Source organism: Lissotriton vulgaris, chromosome 8 (genome assembly GCF_964263255.1).
Source record: "Lissotriton vulgaris chromosome 8, aLisVul1.2, whole genome shotgun sequence".
NCBI classification, from domain to species: Eukaryota; Metazoa; Chordata; class Amphibia; order Caudata; family Salamandridae; genus Lissotriton; species Lissotriton vulgaris.
The window spans coordinates 1,415,241,175-1,415,267,050 of NC_141696.1; the positions used below are offsets into that span (position 1 = coordinate 1,415,241,175).

At 45.4% G+C, this 25,876-nt stretch overlaps 1 protein-coding gene across 1 annotated transcript in view; it reads right to left on the reverse strand.

Annotated features, from left to right (window-relative positions):
• DSCAM (DS cell adhesion molecule) overlaps nucleotides 1-25,876 on the reverse strand; it is a 985,823-nt gene that overhangs the window by 39,831 nt on the left and 920,116 nt on the right. The window contains exon 32 of the mRNA XM_086935432.1: nucleotides 20,344-20,646. Coding sequence (XP_086791558.1) covers nucleotides 20,344-20,646 — 303 coding nt within the window. The remainder of the gene's footprint in view (nucleotides 1-20,343; nucleotides 20,647-25,876) is intronic.

Sequence of the window (25,876 nt, forward strand, 5' to 3'; positions counted from 1 at the left end):
TAATATTGTTTTCACCCTGAAATGCTGTTTATCGGTGCAGAGAGCAAAATCATTTGATGTTAGAATGGATCATTAGGCAAAAATCATGGCAATGCGAGCATGCTCTGCCACTGACGTGCACAAGAATTGATTTCATCACCTTGATATGATTAACCCAGCACTAGTTCTGACACCTGTTTACTTTTCAGTTTGATCAAGGAGTGCTGTCTTTGCATGCCTGGAAATGTAACTTATTCTCTGCTTTGCTGGCTGTAAGTAGGAATGCATCCAGCAGCACCATGACACAGTTCATCAACATTGGACGTCTGTTTGTCAGTCTAGTCAACAAGCAATAACGTGGGCTGAAAAAGGCACACACACATTCAGTTACTGCCTATGATGTGTTCATTTCAGCCCTCTGTATGGCTTGGTAGCAGTCGCTTTGAGGCCCTGGCTGAGTCCCACCCAGGGCCTCCTTCTCTGGTGTTCGGCCCCTGCTCTGAGGCCGCCCCCGGCTCCCCCCTAACTACTTGTAATCGGTGCTGCCTTTTAATAATTAATAAATGGCCTACCTTGTCTCCACAGTGTAATTGTCTAATTCACGTGTTTTCACAGATGTCACTCTGGCTACCATGCGTTTTGCAGCAGTGCTTGAAATGGAAAAATAGAAGTGCAGGTACTCTCTATCAGAGTACTTGCTTGTTTCTGAGAAGTGCTGGGACTCTCCAATTAAAAGTATAGCATTTCTCTTGAGAAGCAGGCCCAGACTGGCGGTTGCGGGCACCGGGCAATCCCCCGGTGCGCCGCAAGGGTGGGGGCCGTTTTTGTTACAGGGCCGTTTTTGCAGCCCTGTAACAAAATCGGCCGAAAACCGGCCCTGGCAACGAGCGTGGTCGCACCTGCCCCCCCCCCCCCCCCCCCCCCCCATGGGAATTTGGGGGAAGGGCCGAGCACTTTGTCAGGGCCGGTTTTGGTTCTCAGTCCGGTCCTGTTGAGAAGTGCCGGTACTCTCCCTCTCAAAATAAAAAAGTGCTGGTTCTCCGTACCGGACAGTACTGGCACATTTAAAGAAAGCACTGTTTTGCAGTAAAAGTTCAAGCGTCATTATCGCACAAATTCTGCCGGAGTCCGAGGCTCTGGTGGAAGGCTGGATGAGCAGGCCAGTGTCCGCTCTGCACCGCTATCTCTACGATTATCTGTTCTCCGTGGTGCTCTGTCTGAATATTTTTGTGGGAGGGTGGTGGAACGTTTAAAATGTTTTCCGTCGCTTCCCGGGAAGTTTGATGAATGCACGGCCAGAGTGAAGGGGCGAGGAAGAGTGACGCAGGCAGCATTGCCACAAGGGACATTTTTTAATGTATTATAGGGACACAATAGTGTTGAAACTCACGCACATACACACACACACACACACACACACATACACTGGTGCAGGCACACATAATATTGACATGCTTTCAGTCATGTACAAAATGTGAAAATTACCTGAGGTCGTTCCTAACACGCACATCAAGAATCACGATTCCCAACAGCCCAAGTGCCCAGATTCAACAAATAGGGCGCCAGATGCTCATAACCTTATGCCCAATCAGAAGCTCAAATAGGACGGGAGGCTGTCCTTTTCCATTACTGTGGCTTCTGATGGGGCATAAGGGCGCATGGCTGATACGCCCCAATTTTCCATTATCTGACATGCTGCACTGCCTTCCGCTTGTGCAGCATGTCAAATATGTACTGCCTCTGTGAAAGGACGGGCTGTAACAGCCCACGCCTGACACATGCGCAATAGAGCCCCGGGAGCCCTCTTCTGGTGCAGGGTAATATTACAGCTTTTACATGAAGGCAAATGATCAGTGAGATCGTTTCTTTCAAGTAAAATCTGTAATATCGTACCAATTTGATGCAGAGTGAGACGTTATGGTTTCGGGGGTCGCCATCCTTTTGCCCCCTATGAAGGAGCGGTCACTGCCTGCAGTGCAGGCACCCTTGCCACATGGCTGCAGGGTGCCTGAGCCGGCGCCAGGCACCTTTTTTAGCGCCAGTGATAGGAGAAACACAGGGGTGTGCCGTATTTTTGTAAATGCAGTGCATTCCTTCGTTTTAAAAATGTCGGAGCGTGGCTGAGCCGAATGCGGCGTAACACCACGTTCCAGCATATGTCTGAATATATGCTCCCTCTATAACTTGCCTTGCATGCATCAGATACCTCTTAACTGAACCATGGTACATGTGATCTGTCATAAGGCGATTTGAACATGAATTACAGTACTTTGTTGAATGACTGCCATCGATATGTACATTCGTGGGTTTTTATAACAGTGATAATCAGAGACCACAAATATAGATTAGCAAAGCCAGTCATCTGTTTCCATTAAGATAAGCGCCCCACTCTTGTGCGGCTCTTCTGTCGGGGATTTACACCTCAGCCTTATGATGGAACATTTGGGATTCCTGTCTAGCAGGTGCAAACCTTGACCCATGCAGCATGGCGACATGATAGCTGGCCTATACAATAGGGCTAATGCTGCTGCCCCGCTCAATATAAGGGCTGCCATTTATATTTAAGCTGCTGTAATCCACAAGGGTTTAAAAGATGAATATCCTGTTATTCATTTCATGGACATGGTTCTCCTATCTGCCAAGGGATTGCAGGGCTTACAGTAATACAAGTGCCCCTATAAGGATTACAGGGAACAGTTAGTCCCTCAATCGCATCAGTTCCTACAGATGAGGATGCAAAGCCTTCTTCTTGGTGATTGGGCCTCTCTAAAAGTTAATATTACTCTTTTGCAGAAAAACATAGGAGTAACATGATAAACATCATGCAGACTGATTCACAAAGGAACTCCACATTCATAGCGGAGGCCCCGCAGTCGTGGTGAAGGCCCCGCAGTCGTGGTGGAGGCCCCGCAGTCGTGGTGGAGGCCCCGCAGTCGTGGTGGAGGCCCCGCAGTCGTGGTGGAGGCCCCGCAGTCGTGGTGGAGTCTCCGCAATCGGAGCAGAATCTTTGCTATGAGAATTCTCATTGTGGAGATTCCATCCTGAATGCGGAGGATCCCTCACGACTGCGGGCCTCACCCACTTGTGTGGAGGGCCTCTGTGAATCAGGCGCCTTGTGAGGGGACAGCAACCAGGGTGTTCTATTCACAGGGATATATCAGGAGCCACAATAATGTTGACTATTTATGGAACTCACAGCATAAATTGAATTGTATAGGGAACCATACATTAATAGATGCTAATGCACAATTCTGTTGCGCTGAACATCTTTTCTATATGTGGATGAGGGGCTGAGTCAGCCCTGTAATGATGTGACCTGCAGAGCACTCGCAGAAGATCCCAAATCCTGGACAATTTTTGTAGCGAAATAACGCGAAACATCAGTTTTAGCATTTTGGGGGATGGAAAATGGGCTTCAGATTTGAGTACAGGGCCATCTAAAAAGTGGAAGGCTTGCTATTCATGACCGAAGAACAGCAGAAAAGAGTCAAAGTGTCGGAGTCATTGACTTATGCGCAAACCTCAGAAGCAAACATTCAGGAAGGAAAGTGGAGATTTCCAAGTTATAGGCTTAAGTCTACGAGTAACGCCTCTTGGGATTGACAAGAATGTCTAGGAACTTTATGACACCACCAAGCAGCTAGCAGGTTACTCCCCTGATCTCAACCCACCCCCCCCCTCTTAATCTTTCTGTGATGCCCAGGCTACCTTCTTCTTCACGAAGGTCAATGACATCTTCTCGACTTTCTCGAACAATACCAATACCCCCTCTAGTACACACACTCCGATACAATCTGTACCCAAGTTCACTCATTTCAAAGACAGCACCAACGCTCAAATTGCGGAAATCATCACCACGATTAAAACAGGTTCTGCACTTGATTCCTGCCCTTTTAAAATTCTCCCACCAATCATTGACGTTCTTATACCCGCCATCACTCAAATCTGCAATACCATGTTTAGATCAGGAATCTATCCAGACGCCCTAAAAAAACACCTCCTTAAACCATTATTAAAAAAGCCACATCTCGATAAGGATGAATTGAAAAACTACCAGCCAATACCAAACCTCCCATTCCTGGCAAAAGTCGCAGAAAAAGCAATGAATCTACAATTATCTGCATTCATAGAGGAACACCATCTACTCGATAATACTCAATTCAGGTTCCGTTGGTTCCACGGTACTGAGACCGCGCTGATCAAAGCTGCAGATGATATTAGATCCATCCGAGATCATGGCGGAACAGCAGTACTAATACTGCTAGACTTATCCGCAGGTTTCGACACGGTCGATCACTCGATTTTGGTCGACCGTGCACGGTCGAAAACATGTGCATTCAACATACAGCTAAGGAACTTCTGGCATCTTTTCTGTCTGAAAGAACTCAGGCTGTTACACTGGGATTTTTCCAATCGTCCAACCTGTCTCTGCCATGCGGTGTTCCACAAGGCTCATCCCTAAGTCCGACACTCTTTAATATCTATGTGTTGGACCTAGCTAACATCATTCGAGCACACGGGATGAGCCTTACCTCCTATGCGGATGACACGCAGTTGGTCCAGGCCATCAAAAACAACGGCGATAGGGTGGCAGAGAGCTTTAAAGAAGGTATGTTGGCAATCGGGGACTGGATGGCCTCCAATTGTTTAAAACTTAATTCCGAAAAGACGGAAGTCGTCATATTCGGACAACTCACCCCAGGTTGGTCCTCCGTATGGTGGCCCACGGCCTTCGGAACCCCGCCAAAACCCGCAATCAAGGTGAGGAACTTGGGAGTGGTCTTTGACGACCATCTCAACTTTGTATCGCATGCCAACCAAATCGCATCTTCAGCCTTCCATAAATTACGTCTAATAAAGAAAATCATCCCCTTCCTCCCTGAAACCGCCGGGAAAACCTTTGTCACCTCTCTAGTACTGTCCACCCTGGACTATTGTAATGCTCTTTTTGCAAATGCCCAGGTAAGGGTCATCAAAAAAATGTAAACCGTCCAAAACTCAGCAGCAAGACTTTTGACCAGAATTCCTAAATATAAGTCCGTGACCGACACCATCAGAAACTTACACTGGCTTCCCATCAGAAGCAGGATTAAGTTTAAAACTCTCTGCATTGTATAAAAGTCTCTGCATAATCAAGGACCCTTCTTTCTCAAAGAACAACTAATTCCCTACCGTCCATCCAGATCTCTGTGGGGCATATTACCAAGGGCATTATCGCCGCATTAGCGGGACTTTTTCCCGCTAATGCGACAATAATTTTATCGCCCTATTACCAAGCTGTCGCTAACACCAGTTAGCGATAGCTTGTAGGCGATAGCGGGCATTTAGGGGCCCACTTTGCATGTCAGCGATAATTATCGCTAATGGCATGCAAAGTGGGCGTGCCAAGATGTTAGCGACTGAAAACAGTTGCTAACATCTCTAACTCATATTAACAACTTTTGTAAATATTCGCGCTAAGCACGAATATCTCCAAAAGCTAACGCAGTTCTTAGCCATGTTATCCAAAGGAAGGTGGATAACATGGCATAGAGCATTGTCACGATAATGCATGAATATCGCTGATTTTTTAGCGATATTCATGCATTTCGCAGGATTTTTACCGATTTTGAGATTAACCTTGATAATATCAAGGTATCTCAGCGGTAAAAATCCTCGGTGCTCAGCGATATTTTTTTCCCGCTAACCAAGCAATAGCGATAATTATCGCTATTGCTTTGGTAATATGCCCCTTTGTTCTTCCACTCTAAACGATCTAGTGGTTCCCCGCACCAAAACTGTTCACTGGGGTGATCGGAGGTTCTTGGTCGCGGCACCGAAACTATGGAACACCTTACCCCAGTCAATAAAAACTAGCCCCTCACTTTGGTCCTTTCGCAAACAGCTAAAGACTTGGCTGTTCAACCAGTAACATCAGATCACACTCTTGCAGCAGGAGAATTATTCGCAGATATCCTAGCGCCGAGACACCCACGGGCATTTGTTCGCGCTTAATCAAATGTTATAAAATAAATAAATAGGTCTATCTATCATCTGCTGTGCAGATGAAATAACCACACAGACACAGGTACTGTAATGCTCTGTACCTCAGCAAGGTTGCCCTATTATGTTTGTCCCTCTACATTTAGGGGAGCTTGCCTCCACCCATTCTGTCCCCACAATATCCTAACATGGATTGCCCTGCTCCTCCCTACACTTCCTATACAGTCCCTTGGATAGGAAGTAGTATCTACTGTCCTGGGGTTTGGACCAGCCGCGTTGCTAGCCATTCTGTCGCCCATGGCAGGCCCTGAGATTGCCCCCCGGCGGGCACATGTGAGAGCAGAAGGGTGCTGGCGATTCCCTTGACGGCTATCTCGATCGGCCGCAGTTAAGAAGGTAGGAGCCGCTGGGAGGCCGCCGCCCCCAAAACTCGTGCCGCCTAGGGGACGATCGCCCCTCCACCCCGCCCTCTTGCTACACCACGAGAGGATTCTGCACTTCGGTGTCAAAATCTGCAGAAAATGCAGCTTTCCATGCATACTGCTAGCCTTAATCTGTCTCAAAACCAGACAGATTAAATGTAGGATTAAGATGCAAAACTCTACAAGGGTTGTATGCTGGCTTTCTCTGCCTTGAAAACAGACGGAGAAATCCCTTCCTCGAGCCCTCATGCCCCATGGACATGTTTGATTCTTCTCACATCTGACTTATTTACTTAGTAAAAGCATATTTTTGGCAATCACATGTGAAAACAACTAGAAGGCTTCCGAATACCCACCAAGTTATGATTATGTTGGTGTTCACTATCCAGTGCTTAACATTTCTGTCCCTCTCCTGACAACCCCCATTTCTCTCCCAAACCCCAAACTAACAAGTGTGGAAAATCCACCACACTTGCAGGTTTTTGTTGCTATGAATTCCACTTATTACAGTAAATGTTCAAAGTCCTTAATAATCTGAATATAGATCCACCATTTAAACCTCCAAGCGGGCCGAAGTGTTCCCACAACACACTTCCAACCAGAAGCCCGCACGGTGTAGCTTACCACCGGGTATAAGCGCTTCATTGACCCACATAGGCATATTAAGCGCTACATAAAGGCTACAATACAATACAACCTAACTTAGTTGTAAAAAAGAGCTGTAAATTGCCTTATTTCTTTGCTTGTAACAATGTAAAGAAATAAGTCCCAGGGATCTTCGAGTGACCTGCAAGAGTCATCCTTCATGTGGTCGTTATACAGATGCTGTCTCAGGTGGCTGTAAATTCTTGTGACATTTTCAGCATTGTATGGTATGGCCACTGTAGTAATTGGATAAAAAGCAGTATTCCTGTCAGTAGGAGAAGCAATAGGCAGGCATTCGCCCCCATGGACCATGAATGTAATGCCTTCTGCAGCTCTTGCTTGTGAAATCTGATACATGTTTCCATCTTACGCACAATAGTTCTTGACATTTCCAAAAGTTAACTCTGAAAATATTTAACAACTTTAGTTTATACAGCGACAGCAGATCAATCAAGAGCGACACAGCCAGCAAAACAGCAAGCAAATGGACTGGCATAGCCCCCGGATGCCTGGGTTATGTTAAATATGGGAAGAAAACAGTTAAAAGCGAAAAGAAATGCAAATTCGAAAAATAAACAAAATGATTTGTTGGTTGTTTTTATGCAAACGACCTTAGGCTAAGCTAAGAAAGTAACTGCACAGGTATTTTGCAGGCATCTTGCTTACAGTGAGTGCTATTTAATTTAATTTCTTTTCCAATCAGTATTGTTTTGCAGAAGCAAAAACAAGGTTTGTATTTTGTTTACATAGATAACATTACAACATATAACTTGGCACGTGGATACCATCCAGGCAGCATATGTCATTAAGCCCATAACATTCGGCAGAAAATTGTAAAATATCATCACTTGTTAATACCTTTTTTGTCTCAGTCGAATAAAGTAGGCTAAAGGGAGGGCGTTTGCTGTGTGGTGGCCATAAAAATATCAATTTTAATTCAGGTCAGGAGATAAAAGGAATGGGCAAATTCTTTTCAACGTGAAACAAAACAAGCATTAGCAAAGCAAATAGATCTCGCTTCTGCGGCCTATCGTCATAGCCATTGATTTTAGCTACTCTGAGCAGAATTCACAAAGTGCGGCTCAATGGCTAGAGCGGCAGACCCTGATGTAGAGGCCCGGGACCAGGGTTCAATTCCCGCCTCAGCGGGTCTTGGGCTAAAATTTCCTCGGACCTGATAATTCTCGCCTCGGTGCCTATTCTAATTCACGGGTCCCACTTTGCAACTCTGGGCAATAGCTTGCTTAATCTCCACAACGGCCCCAACAACACTAGGATGCCTGGCTTCACCTTGGGGGTACCCAGGAGTGGGCACTTCACAGGGAAAAGCCAGGAAGGGTTCCACAGCGGTATGCGTACAAGCGCCGAGATGCCTCATGGGTGATTTGTGCGCTATACAAGTACTACTACATTTACTATATTTACTACTAGGCACGTGCACCGCGCATGTGTGGGTCTATAAAATGACACAGGCACTTTTTCTTCTTTTTAGTTATCGATCCAGTATGGATCTGTAACTGAAAATAAAATAAAAGTGCAAAGGATTTTTTGTTTAATTGCAAAGTAAGTAGACGGGGAGTGTGTGTGGGAATAGGAATGGGGCAACGGGGCAATGGGGAGACAAAAGCGACATGGTTATGGCGGCAGTAGGGTGGTTAGAAATGGAACAGAGGCAAAGCAACTCTGGTAGGGCAACAGGGAGGTTAGGAAAGCCTAGGCAACATGGGGAAGGGCGGGGAAATGGGAAATCCTATGGAAAATGTAGAGGACGATAGGGAGGGACGGGAAAGCCTAAGCAACACGGGAGAGGTAGGTGCAGTAAAGCAACAAAGGGCTACAGGTGCACTCTCATGGAGTGCTTCACAGAAAAGAAAACAAAAACTAAAAAAGCAAGCGCTGGAAGCAGTGATGCCAGCCAATCGAAGTGATAGTACAGAGGCAATGCTCCATGGAAGTGATAAACACGTTAGGCCCGATTCACAAAGGTAAACTGAGACGACAGTCTAACTTTACAACTTTCGGTATTTACAAAGGGCATTTATGAGTAGTAAAGTTAGGCTTTTGTCTCAGTTAAACTTAAGTTTTGGTCTTAAGTTTACCTGAGACCAAAACTGAGACAAAAGTCTAACTTTACTACTTCCAAATGCCCCTTGTGAATACCAAAAGTAGTAAAGTTAGTCTTTCATCTCAGTTTACCTTTATGAATCGAGCCCAAGATTGTTAAACTGGGACATTTGTTAGAAGCAGACAAATGAAAGTGACAAGGAAAACCAAACAATGGCAAGCAGTGGGCTCCAAGACCCTTGATGGACTTACTAAGACACAGTATCCCAAGTCCATGACCCTTTTTAAGCTGTTTTCATTGCTCACCACACTGTGCTTCTGTTTACCTGCACTCCTCTGCTTAGGTGCTACTTGCCATGTGCTCTATTGGAGGGGGAAGGTGTGTCTAGTCATGAATATGCATATGACACATTACTTTACTTTAAAACCTCTTCAAACATGCTAATCCTTCCAACCGAATGGCAACGCATCAAACATGAATGTCAGACATCCTGATGCTATAGCCACAATAAACTGAGTTGATTCCGTACTCATCAGGGCTTGATGAAATCAGGCACGGCCCGTGCCGGGCGTTATACTGGGGCGGTGACGTCAGGCAGGGGGAGGTCAGGGTGGGGGGTTGTAAAATGCGGGATATGGACCATTAGAGGTAAGTACCGATAAAAATAAATAAAACAAATTTCGTTGCCCACGCTGCATCACATTTGGCGATGCAGCGTGGGCAACGAAATTCATTTTATTTATTTTTTTGGTACTTACCTCTAATGGTCCATATCCCGCATTTTTACAACCACTCACCCTGCCCCTCCCCTGCCTGACGTCACCACCCCAGTATAACGCCCGGCACGGGCCGAAACCAGGATAAAATAACAAATTTGATGCATAATTCATACATGAACTAAATGCAAAGTTTCTTCCCCTTTCATGTTTATATGTTTTGCTCAGAACATCAATAGGATTAACTTTTTAGTTTACCACCTCCTTCTGCTCACACATCAGCAATTGCACCACATGAGGGAAAAGCCTACCATTTCCACCTTGATTCACCTAAAAAGATCTATTTCCCCAGTAAATCTGAAATCTGCAGCACACGCTCTTCTCTGCTTAGTTTTGGTAATGCCTTATGTACTACAGTCCTCTCTTGCTCCAGTTAAAGCAGTTCTCTACTGCAAGCTACAATATAAGACCTACAAAAACATGGCTCATACTAAGCGACTTACATTGACTTCCTGCAGATTCAAAATTAAAATCATGATTGGAATCCTGGCTTAAAAACACAATTCACCTACATAATCTTCCCTACATTTTCAAATTCCCTCACTATCCGAACAAAAAAATGGTTATAAATGAGGACCCACTTTACCTAGAGGTCCCGAAAACCACTTCTTATGCATAAAATCGGGCAATTAACATATTCTAAACCTGTTCCCACCTGATTTAAGAATTCAGCCTGCCTTCATTGGTTTGGGAAATCATTTATGCTTATCTCTTCAGGTTACTCCTGAAATTATTTGGATACCCAAACCCTGCACTGAACAGCATTGCTTAATTTGTGCTGGTGGTTTCGGGCCATAGACATTGGCACTCAATTCAATTCAATTCAAAAGACCTTTATTCGAATTTCATAAAATTCATTAAAGTAAAAGTAAAAGACATTGGCACTCATTTCTTGGGACTAAACTTTTCTGTTTTTTTGCACTTTCATATAGTGTGAACTACTCCCTAAGGTTTCAGTAGGGTGGCTGCTCCTCAATGGCGGAGGAGCGCCACCCCACCGTCTGGATCAGAGCCAGCAATTGAAAAATAAAACAATGTTCTAGCATCATTTTCTTTTTCATTTGCCGGCTCTGAACCCGATTGTGCAGTGGGGGGGAGAGGGGGACACGGGTGGTGGAGTGGTATGTGCACTCCCTAAGTGCACACATGTGTTTGGCCGCCCGTCTCAGGCCGACCTAAACACACAGGCTCACTTAGATTTCTCTAGCCTGGCTGCAATAAACAGCTGGGCTGGAGAAACCCCCACAGACTCCCTGCCCTGAGTGAAGAGTCTTTTCAGCCCTGAGTCTGTCCTAGGGGCTGCAGGCACCAGGAGGAGAAGGGGAAGCGCGATGCCGGAGGTGGCCGGTGGCTTCAGGTACTTTTTTTATTTTTAACCCCCGCCCCTCCCTACCCTTTTTTTGTGGAGGCCACCACTGGGTATCAGAGCGTTTTACATGAGCGCCAGTTGCATTACAGACGGACACATTCATTTTTAGGTACAAGGAGAATAAGTGATTTGCCCAGAATCACAGGATGTTAGAGCCTCCCGCCAGACTCGAACCTGGTTCCCCAGCTTCAAAGTCGGCCGCCCTAGCCATTAAGCCACACCCTATCTCCCCCTTATTTATTTTGTCAATAAACTTTACCAAGAGAAAAAGAGACAGAAAAGGGAAAAAGAAGAGAAAGATAGGAAAACCGTGACAAAGGGAGAAAGAAGAGTTTAAAGAGGATCTTCAAAAATGAGAAAACTTAATAGGGAAATGACAAGTGAGCCAAGTTTAGGGGCTGCGATACTGTGACACTGGAATTACCATTTCTGAGGCGTACCTCTGCACCTAAATCCACCAGCCAGAGTGATTCCTCCAGAATGAGGAATAGCATGTTAAACCCACAATACCGGATCCATATCTGTACGTTTTCCCCTTCCAGTTGAATAGTGGGCCCAAATGCATACCAATATCCACCTGCTTGTAGAAGGTGGTACATGGGTGTGGGAGTGCTGCAGAGAGGCGAGTGTGGGAAGTGTCAGAGGGATGGAGAAGCTTTAGAGCCGGACAATGCTCAGCCAGGGGCGTGTTGGGGGTCCTCTATGCCCCATGCACTGGGGCTGTTTCTGTTTGCAGGGTGCAGGTGTTGTGGCTAAGCGACCTCTCAGCCCGAAGCTCTGGCAATGCTTGGGGCGATTGCTGCTCAAGACAGGTGCGGGCTGGGCGGTGGTCCTGCCTACATCCCGCGTCCTAAAACTAGCTCCCCTCTGGCACCACCAAGCGCATGATTCACATGTTGAAACAAGGCCCCTTGTCTTAGCTCTGGAGACAACAGACAACAGTATGGAAGAATGGGACCCCCAACTGGAGTACTGTTCTTCAATTTTCATAAACAGGCCGCATGTGCTGTGCAGAATTTCATAAAACCCCTATTAATATTTCACAATTTAATATCTTTTTCTTTAAATGTGGTGATTGTACTCTCACATGAACACCTCTCTTAAAAGGACAAAAGGCAACAGTTTTAACGCAGCACTCACTTATGAAAAAGGTATTTGTTCTAATCTATTTGCAACTGGCAACAATAAACGTTTGCTTTTCTAATACACGTCTGCTGTGAGCCTTCCCTTGAAGGTGGAATTGACTACAACAACCACAACAATTCCCCCTTAAAGAATTGAAGTTATCAAAGCAACAACGACATTCAAAAATGACCATAACTTTCCCCTAACACTATCTTGTCAAAGGGCCCCAGTAGTGCAATGAGTTGCCTATTATGAATGTCCCCTGGACACTGTCACTCAAACAGCTCATATTGGGCCCGATTCACAGAACTAACTTAAGACAAAATCCTAAACTTACTACTTTTGGTAGTTACAGAAGTTAGGATTTTGTCTTACGTTTGTCTTAAGACAGACTTAAGACAAAATCCTCTTAAGTCTTTCTTTAGTCTGTCTTAAGACAAACTTAAAACAAAATCCTAACTTCTGTGAATATCAAAAGTGGTTAGTTTAGGATTTTGTCTCAAGTTAGTTCTGTGAATTGGGCCCATTGTGTTTAGATTAAATAGACTTGTTCCCCTACATGTCACTGATAAGGTTAAGGGGTGAGGGAAGGGTGAAAGATGGAGAGAAGACAGAAAATGATGCTACTTAATTTCTCCAGGTAAGCAGTAAGCCTTCCTGGGTCTTGTAGGCTGATGAAGACAGAGAAGACGGTGAAGAACCGGCATGGTCAATCTAATCGTGACGGCTACTTTGAGTCCTGCCTTCTCAAATCTATGTTTATCTTTGAGACCTATCTTCCCGAATTAGACACAATATTTCAGATGAGATCTTACTGATTATGTATCCTTGATTACACTAGTCTTCTTTACATGTTACATACCGTTGCATGCACCCCAGTATTTTAACTCTCTCCTGTATGAAAAGCATAGGGCCTGCTGATAACAAAACTCAGTGGCTTGCAATTCCACCTCATCAACCTCACCACCATGTTTTACTGTTTTCTCGGATTTCTTCACCCCATATGCATGACATTATCACATTTTCACATGCATGGAATCTTTGTTGCAAATCCTCCGACCACCGCACACATTTTTGCAAACCCACTATCTTTGTTCCGGCTTCTTCCGGGCCCATGTCAACGCTGTTTCACACCATTGTATAATTTGCTAAGAGTAACAATTTCCCTTCTATGAAATCTGTAGTATCTGTGATTGACACTGGAACAGATCATCGAGATATATTTTCGGTCAATCCCACTCGCACTCACTCCAACCTTACTCATTTTGCAGATTCCCCTATCTGGCCTCGTTGGCAAAGCGTTCCTTGAAATGTATGGAGACTCCGGCCATCATCCTTCATTAGTCGAAGCACGGACGGAGACAGCCACAACCTGTCTTTAGATGTTCCTAGCACACGCTTCTCATGGAGAATCCCTGGTTTTAAGTACCCTCCAATTCCATGGCTTCAACACATTTGACTAAATCTATGGAGCATATTATCAAGGGATTTATCTCTGCTTTTTTGGCTTTAAAAGCCAAAAAAGCGGAGATAAAATGATCTCCACACTTTATGCCCTACGGCATGCTACTAGCCCAGCCTGTGATCACCTGGTGCTTCCTACTCTCTCCGATTTTATCTGTAAATACTGTAACTGGACTCCCTCAATTTGCGTCAACCGACGCCCATCCCCCGTTCAGGAGTGGAGAATGTTCCTACTAAATTGCAGATCTTTTAATAAACACCAAATTGAATTACGTTTACTGATTGAGGAGCTCAATCCCCACGCCCTTTTCCTAACAGAAACCTGGCTCCAGGCAGACAATGATCCGGCCATTGTTGCAGCCATCCCTCCAGGATTCACTCTTAAGAGACTGGACCGCCAAATCGGGAGAGGTGGTGGATTGGCTATTGTTTATCGGAACAACTACAAGTGCCGCACCACCCCTTTCATGTCATCGACCTGCGAAAGCCTTCAATTTTCGCTAGAACTCTCCCCCACTACCACCTTCTCTGGCATTTTCATCTATCGTCCCCCCGGCGCCCTCACTGATTTTATTTCTAAGATCACCGAGTTGGCTGCCAGTGTCATTCTATCTTCATCTAATCTTACCCTGTTGGGGGATCTCAACCTGCACTTTGATGACCCTCTCGACAATGCCGCTAACTTGCTCCGCACCAATCTTCAAGCATTGGACCTCCATCAAAAGGGTTTTCATGTCACGCACAACAGAGGCCATCTTCTCGACACGGTCTTCAGCAATGTCAACGACCTCACAGTGGAGCCCCCTATCCCTCTACCTTGGACGGATCATTTTGTGATACCTTTCACCTGGAGCACTAACACCCTCCCCTCCGCCTACTGTCCTGCCAAACACCAAGCTAGGAAATGGTCTTCTCTCTCCCTCCCTGCGTGGGAAGCTGCCTTGGCTAGAGACCCTCCGGGGAAGGTGAAGCATGCCAACATAGCAGTTAATAATTTCGATGGCTGGATCACCTCTACACTTGATTCGGTCCTTCCTGCTCAAAATAATATTCTCACAATAAAATCAAAATCAGCCCCATGGTACACCCCCGCACTTAGGACTATGAAATTAGTCTGTCGTAAGCTGGAGAGAATCTGGAGACAGGACTATTCCCAAATTAAGAAGGAGGAATACAGAGCCAATATTAGGCTATACAAACAGGAGCTAAAAGAAGCTCAAACCTCCTTCTACGACAGTAGAATTCAAGCAGCAGCCAATGCCCCTAGGGAAATTTTTAAAATCGTGAAATCCCTTGTCTCCCCCCCAGCTGAATGCCCCGATATCGAAGGCGCTGAAAACCGCTGCAATGATCTGGCCAACTTCTTTTCTCAAAAGATTCTCACAATCTACTCCTCATTTGAAGACCCTAATAACGAGCTGGAACTCTCCACTCCCTCAACCCCTGATGCCTTGGCTTCTTGTAGGCTAGATACTATTCCTCCCTTGGACGCCCTAGCACTGGAGAAACTGATTGTTAAAGTCACCTCCGGCTCCCCCAATGATCCAGCACCTCCAAATACTCTCAAACTGGCGATGGATACGATCCGCCCTATTATACTGGATGTCCTTAACACCTCCATCTCCTCCAACTCCGTTCCCCCGCCATGGAAGTGCGCAATGGTTAGAGCGTTGCTAAAAAAGCCTAATCTCGACCAAAGTAATTTAGCAAATTACCGTCCCATCTCTTTGCTCCCATGGTTGAGCAAATTGCTTGAAAGGCACGTAAACAACATCCTAACCAACTATCTGGAATCAAACAATCTCCTGCGTGCCTCCCAGACAGGGTTCCGTCCGCGACACGGGACGGAAACTGCGCTCCTAGCGGTTACGGAAGAAGCGAGAGCTGTGCTGGACCGGGGTGGGAAGGTCGCCATCATTTTATTGGATCTGAGTGCCGCGTTCGACACGGTGAACCATGTCACGCTGTTGCAGCGACTAGCGGACATGGGCGTGTCGGGCGCGGCCCTGGAATGGCTGACGTCTTTCTTGACTGACCGGTTCTTCCAGGTCTTTGAGGGTGAGGCAGTGTCATCTAAACATTCTCTCAGGTGTGGGGTTCCTCAGGGCTCCTCCCTGAGCCCCACCCTGTTTAATGTTTATATGGAGCCACTAGACAGGATAGTCCAACACTTCGGTGTGCGTATTGTCACCTACGCGGACGATACCCAACTGGTGGTCTCTTTAGACCACCCGGAGGGTTCGTCCCACACCTTAGGTCCCTGTCTAGAGGCGGTCGCCAGCTGGATGCACTCCTCCTGTTTAAAACTCAATGGAGAGAAAACAGATGTCATTCTGTTGGGGAATTCTTCCCCCTCTGTTTTCACATCCATCTGGCCAACATGTCTGGGCGAGCCCCCGACTCCCAAGCCCCAGATAAAGAGCCTAGGGATCTGGCTTGACCCAGCCTTGAATTTTTCAGTTCAAGCCACTAAGATCGCAGCCACCTGTTTTGGGTTGATGAGGATGCTGCGGAAGGTGCTCCCCCTGCTTCCTTTTCAGGCCAGGAGGATTCTTGTCCAGGCCCTTATATTGTCGCGCCTGGATTATGGGAACTCTCTTTTTTTGGGAGCCCCCTCCTTTGTCATCCAAAAGCTCCAAGTCACCCAAAACAGTGCGGCCCGCCTCCTTTACAATCTGCCTCGCCGACAGTCAGCCAGGGACGCCTTAAGAGAACTGCATTGGCTCCCTATTGCGGCTAGAGTGCAATTTAAATCTATGTGTATTTTACACAAGGCCTTTCATCATACTGGTCCCGCAATCTTGCAGTCTGTGGCCACCCCCTACGTGCCTGGGCGTTCTCTCCGTTCTGGCTCCCTTCAGCTGGCCACCTCCGTCAGAGTCAAGAAGGCTCGATGGGGTGGTCGCTCTTTTTCACATAACGCGGCCAGGCTCTGGAACGCCCTCCCCCCAGCTCTTCGGGAAATCACTAACCATCTTGCTTTTAGGAAAATTCTTAAAACACACCTGTATGCAAAAGCTTACTGATCTGCCCTGCGTATGCGTTAATAAAGAGTAAGTCATGAGCGCTACGAGGCCTCCGGGTAGATAGCGCTATACAAGTGTAATTTAATAATAATAATAATAATAATAATAATAATAATAATAATAATAATCTCCCTATCAGCAACAGGGTGCTAACACACAAATTCGCATGTTAGCACCCATTTTCACTACGCTTCCCTTTGCATCTCTAATGAGATGCAAAGTGGGCGTTCCAGAGCAAAATAATAGGAGAAATGTCGCTAAGCGACATTCCTCCTATTATCAAGCTTCACGCAAACTCTGTTAGAGACAAAAAAAGCAGTGCTAACCACGGTTAGCGCTGCTTTTTTTAACACCTGGTATTTTCCTGACTTAGCCATGATATCCTATGGAAAGTGGATATCATGGCTAAGTTTGTGAGCCCCTATCATCAAGCTAACGCCAAACTTTGAGAGATTATCGTTGGTTTTCCAGTGATAATCTCTCATTTGGCAGTTAGCATGAGGTTTTTTTATCACTTCTGAGATAAACGTTGCTAATAGCAAGTTATCTCAGCGATAATTTTTGGCGATGCTTAGCGATAACAAAATCGTTGCAAAGCCTAGTTAGCGATAAATATCGCTACTCGTAGGTAATATGCCCCTATGTTTTTAAAAAAAATTGTTCCTGGAATGCCCAGACTACCAAGGTAAGGTTTACTGGGATGAGGCTAACCTTTTCCCAGAATATTTTAATTAACTTCAAAACATGAAAACTCTTTGCAATTCTCACTCAAAGCGAGCTTTGGTTCAAGCACTTCTAATATATTGTAGCGTTTTTATAATTCTTGCTATTAATCTCGGGTACAAGAAACTTTGTTGTCGAAGGGCAAGAGTAAGATTGGGAATGCACACCAGAGACACCAGGATCAACCTTTCATCAAAATATTGAATCTACGTAATGGCACCAGCCCTTCTTTTCAGAAAGGCCATTATCAATGTCATCAAAGTCTGAAGACCTATATCAATAATCAGTACCTGAATTAAAAGCTTGACTTCTCTATCCAGTGAGTATCAGAATGAAGCACTGCAAGAAACAAGTGTAGGGATAAGGGGCTTGCTTGCTTCTCAGCACTTACGAAGAATGCTAACCAGGATGCACAATTAATATCAAATGTAAGTATACTTTTTGTGCCCGAACACCCGCTCAATCGAATCTGGACCAAGTATGATCATTTCTGGCCCCGCCAATTCCAACTTCTAATTGTTAGCACTATTTTTGGTGACTATCAAATTTAAGGGGAAAAGCTTGAACCTTTCGCTAAAAGTTTGTGTTCTCTGGTTTCTAGAGATACTTTGTTGTATAATCTTCGTCATCAATTACCAAATCATGTATATGGTGGTCTTATGTGTCTCGTTGTTCTAGCAGGTCACGAGTTTTACAAATTCAAGTTTCTATTTGTGAGGCTGAATTTTGTATTTTTTCATTTTACTGCTGGTCCTGCAGATGAAAAAGTTAGCCAGCCTCGCCTGGATGCTAATGTCACACATTTGTGATTACAATTGACGCAGGCACTTTCTTGTAACTGAAGCTCTTGCTTTGTAAGGTAAACGCCATCAATAAGGCAGAGGCTGTAATTCAGGAATGCTAGTAACCAGTTCAGGCACAACTTGAAACCAAAGGGCTGGTGTCTGGAAAGAAACTCTAGAACACCACTGATGAGAGGTGTGGGGGAGCCGGGGTCTCAAATGTCGCCCTGGAAGATGAGATGCCAAGAGCCGGATGAAATGCAGTGAGGCGGACTTTCTATCGCTGATAGCCGATCACTTAATTGTAGTGTTACAGGGTTTGTTGGAGGTGTTGGGTCTAAGCACTTCAGCAGTAACTCATAGATGTGACATGCTCACTGGAGCCAGGGACTGTGTTTGAACCTTATACGGGTCTGTGATTCTGGTTCGGCTCTGTAAGGGAGCAGAATACAGACAAACAGTCCAGAGAATGTCCTACCTCAGGTAGAACAATTTACAATAAAAAGACAATGACATTGGCACATGGGGACCAATACTTTTTTATTATTAGTAATCAAGGGGCAGATGCATCAAAATACGTATTTGTGATTCTCAAATAGCGATTTTTTGAGAATCTCTATTTGAGATTTGCAAAATGGTATTTATGTTTCTAAAAAAATCAAAATTTGTTGGCGATTTCTTAATATTCCTTATTTGCGAATAGCAAATTGCGAATTCGCAATTAAGGAATAATTTCCCATTCATTTCTAGAGGCCAGGAGGCCCATAGGAATGAATGGGAAGTTATTCTCAATTTGCGATTCTCAATTTGCCAATCGCAAATTGAGAATAATTTCAATGGTGCAAGGATGTCAAAAGGACACCCTGATGCACCCCTGAAATTTACATGTGTGTGCATATGGCACACAAAGGGCACCTTCACAAGGCACCTTCACAAATGGCAAAAAGTGCATTTGTGAAAGAAATCGCAAATTACCACCAACCTCAAATTGGTGGTAATTTGCGATTTCTTAATTAAGAACCGCACAGCTTGGGTGCTTCATACATAGCATTTAAGGAATTGCAATTTACGATTCCTTAAATGCTGACACAAAGTTAAGGAATCGCAAATTTTGCGATTACTTAATTTTGCGATGCGATTCCAATAATACATCGCATTTTCCGATTTTTTTGTCGCAAATGCTGCTATTTTGCAAATCGCAGCGTTTGCGACAAAAATATCGCTTAAAAAAATATGCCCCCAAATGCAGACTCCTCAATATACCCACCTGATTTTAGTTTTGGAGGTCACGGAAAATCCTCTGATTTTCAGAAGAAGGCTCGAATCCACTGGTGGATTTCCTTTATCATAATCTCCCACCAGATGAGCATACAATAAATTCGCCTCTACATTTAGCATACACTCCAGAAGGAGAGGGGTTTGCTTTGCTATGCACCCCCTCCCAAATTTAAAATTATAGTGTTGCTTTACATAAGTAATGAGTGTGTGAAATTGCTGAACTGTTCTCTGCCACATTTCTTGAAACTCCATAAGGATATTACAAAATTATTCCTTTTGAGGTAGGTGTGGTTTGCCTTTATCTTGTGTGACTGATTTGAGCAGAAAATGTCTTTCAGCAAGATTTTTCTGTGCTAACCAGCACCCCAAAGGCGAAAATTATGCAAAAGTTCACTAGTTTCACATAACTCGAAATTTCACCCACAGAATTTCAATTTCGCACAGCCCTAATAACAGGCTCAGTCGAAAACAAAGAGGCATCCACATCATAGCTCATATACTTTGAGCCCTATGGGCATGTGAGGCATGTCCAAACTCCCCCATCTACAATTAAACTGTATCCTTGCCTTTGACCTTTGACCCTGTGCAGTGCTCCGCCACCTTTTGGCTAGATTTACACTCCACAAATATCACACACACACACTCTCTCTCCTTCTCTCAACCACATTATAGAGACAGGTGAGAGGGACTGTATTATTTACTCCTACCTGGGCGGTGGGCCTTGGGAGCAGCCATGACTGCCACTTTGCCTCCATCCTGAGGTTTTGGGGGTGAAGCCGTAAATCTGCAGATCCCAGATTCTGAGGGGGTGCTCGACGTCAAACTGTCTGTGTACTCATTAGTCCCCGCTGTTAGCTGCTCTGATGACGTGTCTGATATGAAGCATTCCGTGATGGTGAACTTGGCGTGCCTCAGCTGTTCCTCCATCTTGGCATGTTCATAGGCCCTCGCCAGCTCTTCATACGTGGAGGAGGCACTTTCTGTGGAGACCATGCTGCTCCTTGCTCTGTCTGATCGTCGGAAGAAAGGACAAAACACGTCATTCCCAAAACTGCAATCTAATATGTGCTTGTTATGCTTTACAATATGACTTTGCTTCAATACAGTATTAGCAACAGATGACTTGAGCAATACATAAGTTTGAGTTCAAGCACAGTCTCTACCATTGGACTGTGGACATCACTTTTACACCAAGTATGAATGCCTTTATCATCTACAGAGGTGGCTACTAACATTATTCAAGTGAAGTCGGCAAGTAGAATATAGGTACTCTGAAAATATGTTACGATTGACTTGACAGCGGCCATTTTGAAGTGTCGATAGCGGCCATTTTGAAGTGTTAGTCATAAGTACTTTTGCATCAAGACATCTAGGTCAAGTCACTTGTGGAACATTAGGAAAACTGTTAAGAGAAGTTGCATGGGACGGAGCAGAGGCAGGGCGGGTGACCAAGGGTTTGATGATAATGGTCACAGGCTATAAGTTGGGGGAGGGACCATGAAAGAGAGGAATGAGGCAGTGGTTGTGATGGAGAAAGCAACGGGGACAGTCACCACACTTGTGGTGATATTAGCAATGGGGAGCGGGTGGGTTTAGTGGTGCAGATCAGGGGGCTGGGAGGTGCAGACCAGGGCCTAACACGTCTTGCTTCATGCATTTCATCAACGGTACAATATTTCTAGGAAAACCCAAAATGCAGAATACTAACCTGTCTAATCAGGACAAGTGAAATTCCATTTGAAAGAGTTTTCAAAATAAGGCAAACCATTAATGTTGATATAATTCACCAAACGAGCATATGGGGATAAAAAGGAGCAGGAAATGGCACAAGAAAACAGGTGAAGAGCTAAAGGGGTGGAATTAGGGAAAGGGGTACAAGAAGTAGTCTAAGTACTAGGTATAGGAAGTGGCAGAGCTCGTAGGTTACACACTATACCTATACAGGGTCTAGGGCACAGGTAGTGGTAAAGGTAGAGGTGCTAGGGTATAACAAGTGGTAGCAGTACATGGGTATAGTTCAGCACAAAAGTATTAGAATATAGATCGAAGGGAGGTACCAAAGAATAGGTATTGGGAAAAGCTTTTCGGGTATAGTCGCTGCATGTCAGGGGCACTTTGGTATGGCTGTGTAGAGAATCTATGGTAAATGTAGGACATACTAGGTTTTAGGCAGGAATAGGCGTAGAAGGGTTTAGGTGCAGATGGGTGGAGTACAGGGAGTAGGCTATAGGCAGGTGCATAGGGTAAAGACAGAGGTAGAGGAAGTTGGGTGTAGTTGAGGATAGAGGAACACGGGTATTAGCAGGTGCAGAGAAACTACGGTACAGATACAGATGGAGGTAGTAGGGGTTATGTGGAGAGTAGAGGCATTAAGGTTTATGAAAGGGTTAAGATGCTAAGGTATAGGTACGGGTATCTGGAAAAAAGGTGTGGTTATGGGCAAGAGCATTAAGGTCAAGCAGTGGTAGATATGCAAGGGTATAAATAGAGATACTTGAGTAAAGGCACAGAAGCAGTCGTAGTTATTTCCGATATACAACTCCCTACCTAGACCTACCGACAAAGGATCCTTTTTCTCTCTTTCAGTCATTCCATTACATTTCATGTCTTCGTTTTAGGATTTTTACTTCTGATCTTTTGTGCGTTCCTTGTTATTGATTTTCTGTCGCCATTATCTGTCCTCCTTGGTTGACGACTGTTTGCCACTGAACTGAAAGCCAGTAAATGTTTATTGCCCATTTAAAAAAACAATGATTAAGCTCTTTCAACAAAAACATTTCTCTGTAATGCCAAGAATTCTGGCATTCTTCCCTTGCACTATTAATTCAACTCCCATTGTATGAATATGCTCCAAATTAAGCCGTGCTACTGGAAATGCAACCGAGGGTCACTCACTATGATGTGGCAGTTTCTTGGCAGGTTGAGGACCAGTCTTGCGGCAGAGTTTTGGATGTTCTGTTGCTTGCGGGTGAGGTTTTTGTTTATTCTGGCGTAGAGTGCGTTGCTGTAGTCGAGTCTGCTGGTGAACAGGGCTTGAGTGACGTTCTTCCTGTGTTCGAGGGGGATCCATTTGAAGGTTTAACATAGGAGGCGGCGGGTGTGGAAGCAAGAGGACAAGTTGATCTGGTCATCCATTTTTAGCACTGAGTCCAGGATGATTCCCAGGTTCCGTGTGTGGTCCATGTGGGTGGGCGGGCTTCCGTGGGCTGGGAGCCACCAGGTGTCGTTCCAGGTTTGGGCCCTTGATGAGTACTTCGGTTTTGTTGGTGCTTACTTGTAGGCAGCTGTTTTTCATCCATTTGGCAATGGCTTCCATGCCTTCTCGAAAGTTGTGCCTGGCAGTATTGGGTTAGTTGGATATGGAGAGGATGAGTTGGGTGTTGTCTGCGTATGACACACTGTTGAGTCCGTAGGTTCTGACGATGGGGGCGAGCAGAGCCATGTAGACGTTGAAGAGCGTAGGGCTGAGAGAGGACCCATGGGGGACTCCGCAGGTGGTAGGTGTAGGGTCAGAGGGTCAGAGAGGAAGGGGGGACTCTGACCCGCTGCGTTCTGTCAGAGAGGAAGGAGCGGATCCAGTTGAGGGCCTTGTCTTGTATCCCTGAGTCGTGGAGCAAGCGTATTAGGGTGTGGTGAGAGACTGTGTCGAATGCCGCAGAGAGATCGAGGAGGATGAGGGCTGCTGTATCTCCTTTGTCCAGTAGGGTGCAGATGTCGTCTGTTGCGGCGAGGAGGGCGGTTTCTGTATGGTGTTTTTTTCTGAAGCCTGATTGGGAAGTGTCGAGGAAGTTGTGCTCTTCAATGAATGTTGTGAGTTGGCTGTTGATGGCTTTCTCGATGTCTTCCGCTGGGAACGGGAGCAGGGATTTGGGTCTGTAGTTTTTGAGGTCATTGGGGTCCACCAAGGTTTTCTTCAGGAGGGGGTTGATCTCAGCGTATTTCCAGTTGTCGGGGAACGAGGTGGTTGCCAAGGAGCGATTGATGGTGTGGCAGAGCATGGGTGCGATGGTGTCGGCGGCTCTGTTGAAAATGTGGTGGTGGCAGGGGTCAGTGGGGGCCCCGGAGTGGATTGACTTCATCATCTTCAGAGTGTTTTCGGTGGTGAGGGCTGTAAGTAGTCAATCGTTGGCTTCAGGGTGTCTGGGGTGGTTGGTGAGGGTTCAGTGTGTTGGTTGTCTTCTTCGAAGTTGTCGTAGAAGCTCTTGATTTTGTGGTTGAAAAAGGTACTGAGTTTGTCGCAGAAGTCTTGTGAGGATGGGATGCTGGTGGACTCGCTGACGAGTTGGGGGAACTCCTTGATGATGTTGAAGAGTTCTTTGCTGTTGCGTGCATGAATGGAGATTCTGTCTTCTATCACTTTTTTTCTGTTTTCTCTGATGAGCCGGTGGTGGGCATTGGTGGCGGCTCTGAAGTTGTGGGCTTCTGTGGATTTGGTGTTCCTCCAGGTCTTTTCGAGGCGGCAGCAAGGGTGTCAGGACTCTCGAAATTCAGTGGTAAACCATCTAGATTTCTTAGCGTGGGTGTTGTTGTTTTTCTTGAGAAGGGCTATGGTGTTGCCGCTGTCGGAGATCCATCATTGCAGGGTACGGGCTGGGGTGTTGGGGTCGTCTTTTTCTGCGATGGTTGGGGTGAAGTTGCTGAGTGATGAGGTTAGCTAGTCGTCTGTAATTCTTGTCCAGTTTCTTCGTGGGATCAGGTGCTGGTGTCTGTGGATGGTGGGTGTTCTGAAGTTGAAGTGGACGCATCGATGGTCAGTCCATGGGAGTTTGGTGGTGCGGCTGAAGGTGATGGAGTTTCCTGTTGTGAAGAGGGAGTCGAGGGTGTGTCCTACTGAGTGCGTGGGTTCGGTCACAATCTTGCGGAGTCCAATGTTGTCGAGGTTGTCCAGGAGGGATGCGGTGCTGGGGTCCATTTGGTTGTCAGGCGGAAGTTAGGGTCTCCCAGTAGGGTGTAGTTGGTGGACCCGATGGCATGTGGGGAGATGATATCCGTGATGGGGTTCGCAAAATGTCTGTGGGATCCAGGGGGTCCGAAGATAAAGGTTCCTCGGAGAGTGGAGGTAGGGCTGGCCAGTATCTTGAAGTGAAAGTATTCCATCAGGTCTGTGGGCTCGTCGGGGAGTGTGCATAGGCGGAGGGTGGATTTGTGGACAATGGCGATTCCTCCTCCCGGGCGGGTGTTTACCTGAAGGCATGTTATTTTTCGATGATCTTAGAACCTTTATTTGGGTCGCTTGTCCTGTATCAGGAAGCCTATGTTACTGCGAATTGGAAGGTATTCTGTGAAATCCACACAGAACTGAGATATTTAACATTTTAGGGCAGGGAAAGCTCTTCCAAAATACGAGGGAAAGAGCACCGTTAAGGCCCCACCTAGTGGTGGCAGCACATTATTTAACTGCATGGGGTCTCTTCAGAAGGCACAATTCTATTTTGCTTGGAGTACTAAAAATCTTCACACCATTCCTACCTCAAGATTTCTAAGTTGTCTTATAAGATATTTTCAGGCACAGCTCCTGCCCTACAGAATTTGCTCAACTGATAACAGGCTGCTGCCCAACCTAATGTTTTCCTGAGATCTCTAAACACCTACCATTTAGCTTAGCATTTACTTCGCTGTCACAATAAGCTTAACTGTGATTTTATCCTTGCTTTTCAGCTTTTAGTTCAGTTTTCACTTTATTTCTTTTGAACATCGTAGGTATATCCCAAAGCGTTTGTATATATTATATTCACATTTTCTTCTGGTTTGCAATATTTTTGTAAACATTTGCTAACCTCCCACAATAACTTTTCAGTATTAGGTCTACGCTATAGACAGTTATCGGCCTGGCTTTGGGAACTCATCTGATAATGCTAAGATTCTTAGGTCTGATATCAAATTTACTGCCAGAGGTTCCTGACCTTGCATGGATGTAGACTTTGGAATTCGCAGAATATAATATTAGGCCTCCAAACACATTAAAGCCTCAGATTTTCGATTAGTACACTTTGAAGACTTGTGCATTTGCCTTCAACACTATGTGAGTCATTTGGTTTGGAAATATTGTCACATTATGTAATTAGATTTAAAACAAAATCTCCGTGGGGAAAATATTTTCCCTGGGGCCAAACTCTTTCTCTAGCACCCTCAGAAATGTTGGGGGTGTTTCTGTCCCATTTTCATCACAGAAATGGATTTACTCATGTACTTGACTCGAGTAACTTTCCACATTTGATGTGGCATAAGGATGGAAATAGG